Source organism: Selaginella moellendorffii, unplaced genomic scaffold (assembly GCF_000143415.4).
Source record: "Selaginella moellendorffii unplaced genomic scaffold, v1.0 SELMOscaffold_75, whole genome shotgun sequence".
NCBI classification, from domain to species: domain Eukaryota; kingdom Viridiplantae; phylum Streptophyta; class Lycopodiopsida; order Selaginellales; family Selaginellaceae; genus Selaginella; species Selaginella moellendorffii.
The window spans coordinates 815,474-820,491 of NW_003314336.1; the positions used below are offsets into that span (position 1 = coordinate 815,474).

General features: G+C 40.0%; 1 protein-coding gene across 1 annotated transcript; it reads right to left on the bottom strand.

The window, feature by feature from the left end:
* Positions 1-3,993: 3,993 nt before the first annotated feature.
* Positions 3,994-4,960, bottom strand: LOC112341078 (sperm flagellar protein 1-like). Its single transcript, XM_024660548.1, has 6 exons — positions 4,919-4,960; positions 4,806-4,866; positions 4,645-4,755; positions 4,489-4,598; positions 4,380-4,437; positions 3,994-4,121 (listed from the first exon to the last, which is right to left on the bottom strand). The coding sequence occupies exons 1-6, from the start codon at positions 4,958-4,960 to the stop codon at positions 3,994-3,996; spliced, it is 510 nt and encodes a 169-aa protein (XP_024516316.1).
* Positions 4,961-5,018: the final 58 nt, after the last annotated feature.

A 5,018-nucleotide genomic window follows, 5' to 3' on the forward strand; every position in this document is an offset into this window, starting at 1 on the left:
TCTCTCTCTCTCTCTCTCTCTCTCTCTCTCTCTCTCTGTGTGTGTGTGTGTGTGTGTGTGTGTGTTGCGAGGTTTGGAGGTGACAGTGTTGCCAAGACATGATGCAGCTGCAGACCTGGTTCAGATGTACGCATATACTCAGTGCTTCTTTACATGGTTTGTGTTCACTTTTTCATCACACATATTTTACTGCCTCTTATTATGTACAATAAGGAGTACGTGCTTGGGCAGCTCATATACGTTCAAGCAACGAAGAGACTGCCTGGTGCTCCCGGATTTTTCATCCTATCATGCCAAGGGCTTGCAACAAGATTCCTGGCATGCGTATGGATCTAGGTTTCAAGATGATCTCTCATTTCTCTTGATCTCTGTGTCTAAGTTGGTTCTTGTTGTGCAGGAGTGAGTAACAGAGGGCTGTTTGGGAGTTCAAGATTTCATTTCTTTTATTTGTGTCCAGACAACCAACGACCTTTGGGCTAAACACTCTAAAGTCGTTTTTCTAAACTCTTGGGATGCTATTAGAAAGGTTCATAAACTTATGTTTAGTCTGATGACTTCTCCAGTTTTCTTGTTTGTTTTAAATGCAGATTCAAACTAGTGGCGAGAAACTGACTCCACCATTTTCGACCTGTCAAATCTCTTGGTTTTGGTGACACAGGAAGGTGAGTTTTTTCATAGTCGTTTCTTATATATGGGATTAAAAAGCCTTTTTTGTGATGCAAGTGTACATTTAGTAGAGTTGAAAGGTTTCTGCCAGTATTTTGCCAATAAGAGCGTCGGAATAAGCAGAAACAAGGTTATATTTCTGTCTTGAAACTTGCACTGATCTTTTGAACAGGTTCATTGTGCATGTGCTGAAAGAGAGATTCTTGGATTGATCTTGCTTTCTAAATTGACTTTTTCCTTGCAGATTGCGACTCATGTTTGTTTAGCAATAGACTTTTATCCTGCAGGGGAACTCTTTCTTCAAATAGAGAAACAACCACTAAAATTCGTTGATCAAACTCTCCAATCCAGTGTTCAGGTAGCATTTTTCTCTTTTTTGTTTTTATACTTGTAAGATCTAGTTTTGACTGTGTTTGTTCTCTTTTCTCTCCAGTTGCAGGGGATTGCCATGAGCATCAAGGGCAGAGCCTAGGATCTGCGTTGGTTGGCTCTGGGATCACATTGGCTCTGGGCACGTTTAGTTTATGAGACAATGATGGCAACTGTATGTTAGAATCAAATAAATTGTGAAGTTCGCATTTCTGATGTTGTTTCCTCTGATCACTTGTCACAATATTTCCCAGAATTTATATTTTTGTTTGTGAAATCAAATAAAATTACTATGAGTGGTTTTCTATACAAACACTAAGGGTAGTTAAGTTTTTCTCTTTGGGTTTTTCAAGTAATGGAAGAGAATGTTGAGAACCAGGAAATTCGGAAGTTTCATAAGCATCAACCTTTTAGAGTTAATGGCAGATGTTAATCCTTCTGCCCTACATCACATGGAGAGGCAGAGGGCATAACATTTATTTATCTCACGGATGACACGTGCAAGTTCATCAGTGTCGACAAAATATCTGCCAGACATGGCAACACTTCCAAGGTCCCGAAGAATGTCATCATGGTGACATCCAAATGCATGGCGCAATCTCGGATTTTCATCCTGTTAAACCATAGTTCCACATAAGAACATTCCCAGCTTGCAGACCTATAATACAGGATAAATACTTCTCTGCTATACGATGAAGACAAATAAGGTGATAGCACGAACTTTGAGATTTGTGTGAACAAAGCCGGGCATGTGGTTATAATGATGGTTGGCCTGGATCACTCTGATTTGTTTTCACTTTCCTTTTGAAACTGCAGGAATAGACATGGACGACAAAACCATCTCTTTAGCTGCGGGCATAGCGGGCTGGTAGCATTGGCGCGGGAGAGCTTTGTGTCCATGAGACACGATCACTCGCTGGAGCCAGGGCTCGATCACTACACGCGAATGCTGGGGATTCTTGCGAGCGCTGGGCAAATTGAAGAAGCACTAGATCTCCTCCACGCAATGCCCTACCGCCCAAACGAACAATTCTATTCAAAACTTAAGAAATGAAGTAATGAAAAGAGAGCCAGGGATCTATTTTGGTAATGACAAAGAGATTGCGGAAGAGCAAGTTCACACGTCCAGGAAGATGGTGACTGGCAATCTTTTAATAGATTTGTCTGCTAATGGAATATTATGCAGATTGTTGTAAGGGCTACAAGAAAGCACAAGGATTGGTGGTGTAGTATTGTATTTCAAGAACAGATCTGAATACTGAAACCTAGAACTTTTCTTTCATAAACCCTTTTGCCTTCTTTCAATAAACTGAACTCGAGAATGCTGACACGAATTCCCTCTCATTTGGACCTGTTAAATTTCTGGACCCATTGTCACCAAACCTTTGTTATTGTTTGCTACAGGCAATCCATTATACTGCAATTCACTTACTGGAGCCACCACACACAAAGTCATTATTGCTCCATTTTCCAGTAGAATCCACATTAAACCTCCATGAAACATGCCTCCCACATTTAAGCTGATCACAAGTGTATTTAACCTTTGCTTTATAGTTGAGTTGATGAACAATGATCAGGAGCTGCTTCCTCCAACTAAAATAGTTCACTTTGTTATCTTTATGTTACAAATTTTACAAGTTTTTAGTATTCAACTTACTGTCATTAGAAGATTGAACATTCCTTTTGCTCTGCTGCTTGTTTTTTAGCTGTGGACAATCAAACTTTTACTGTCCAAGCCCACCGAAATGATGACAACCTTGCCTATAGTTCTTCACAAAAAACTTTTACTCTTTGACCTTTTCATATTAGATTCAGCTTGTAATGTTTATTTCCATTATTGTATCATTTTAAAGTTGAAACCACATTAAAGAGCTCCTCCAAACTTTGGGAATGACACAAGTACTTTTTGATGCTCTCACTTTGAAGGCCATTAATGAAGTATGACTTGTTCTGATTTAGTTTTTTTATTAGAACATGGCTAATCAAATATGTAAGCTTTTTAATATAATCCCCAAGTGCTATTTTCCCTTGCTTAAAATATCAAAGTTTTATAAAAGCACCTCAGCACCTTAGCACCTCTATCAGCACCATTGTCAACACTTCCATTGACATTAGGATTTCAACATTCATCTTAGTTACTATTACAACCAGCATCTTTAATACTAATATTATGACTTGGCAGTAAACAAGAAAGATATAGAGACTTAACCTTCCATAAACTATACTACACCAGACAATGGTATATTTTATGGTCCAAGCTTTTGAGTTGACTTCTGACCCACGTTGACCACATGGCCAAAGATTCTCTTGAAACCTAGATAAAGCATTTTCTTTAAGGTGTAGGTTCTAGACTGTTGTTGGCTCCCTCTATTTAACATATTTTGCAGTTTATAGCTAATTTCTGTAGGGACTTTGGGCAGATTCTGATACCAGCAATCAACAGAGTTCTGTCTTATGTTACTCATATAGCGAAAAGCCGTGGCTGCAGCGTGGCAGCAAGGGTGGTCGGAATCAAGAGTTTTTTTAAAAATGTACCGTCATCTGTTTGGTAAGCGATTCCTTTTCATTGCTTCTCTTGCATGGAGATCCCTCGACATGTGCCTTCAAACGCCACGTCCAGCAAGATGGCATACTTGTGGATCCCTCCAGATTCACAAATCCCCACTTGAAGGCCATGAGAGAACAAACCCTTGGGAGTGCATGAATTAAGGAACAATATGGCACATCAATACGTGATGTCATTCAAGCTCAACTACAATGCAGCGAGGAACAAGGCACACCGAACTAGCAAAAATTATGTGTAGATATGGCAATGGCAACTTACAAAACTGCTAAGATGTTCAGGGTCGTGTTGGCTTTCCTGTCAGCACTTGAATCTTGTGGTCTTTGAGGCTCACAAGCTGCTCCAGCTTCATAACTTTGGCTTCTAACAACTGCTTATAGTATTTCATCATTCTGTTACTGTACAATCTTAGTTACCTCGATTGTCTCCCGGAGCTCTCGGAGTTGAATATCCTTTTGGGATTCATTCATCCCATCCCTTTCCTGTCTCTCTGGAGAATCTGTCCTTTTCGGGCTCTGTACAACTGAACCAGATCAAGAACAGAACCAGTACAAAGACTGTACACTTACACCAGAAAGTCCTCTTTCATGACCCCTGCAAGAAAACATGTATAACAATAAAAAGAAAGACGAAAATCTCATACCTGCTTGGCGGTGTAAACATTCTAGGGGGCGGCCTTTTTATGGGGTAGTTGCCTACAAAATCTAATTTGAGTTTTGACTAGAGCCTCCCAAAGCAATGTTTCTGTGTGATTACTTATTTGACCATTTCTCCATCATACCATGACCGTTAGGCTCGTGCTTCATTGACTCTGTTTTAATCGGCCTGTACTTGGCAATCTGGCAGAATATGACAATTTCTAAACCGAATTTGGAGAGGAAGACATTTACCTTATATTTCAAAAGCTTAAGTATTCTTTCTATCATTTGGTTTTCAGCATTTGCGACTGCCTCGACGTCTTCCTTGGTTAAGGAAAAGTTTAAACGTCTAAAAACCTTGTCTGCAGCACACACAAAATAAATGTGCATAACCAGAAAGTTGCTTACTGTTGAGAGTGTTCCAGTTGTAAATCTTCTGAGCAAGACTGTTGGCAGCACTGTAGTTGTGAATATCCACAAGCCGTGGGCAATAATGTGCTACAACTTCTGCCGCTAATACTGGCGGAAAACATCGTTTTAATCCAACATGGAATGCTAGCAAACAGTACCTCCGTCGCTGAAATCCCGAGCGATGTTTCTCTTCGGCCTTGACAACGGAATCCCATCAACCTGAAAACGCTCAGCACTGAGCTGATCTATCAGATCAGCTTCAACTACAAACCCAAGAATAAAGTCCAGGAAGCTCTTCAGGTGCCACATCCATGACCTAAATAGACATGAAGTTTCATTTGCGTGTAAAGGAAAAAGAATGTTTTAAACCA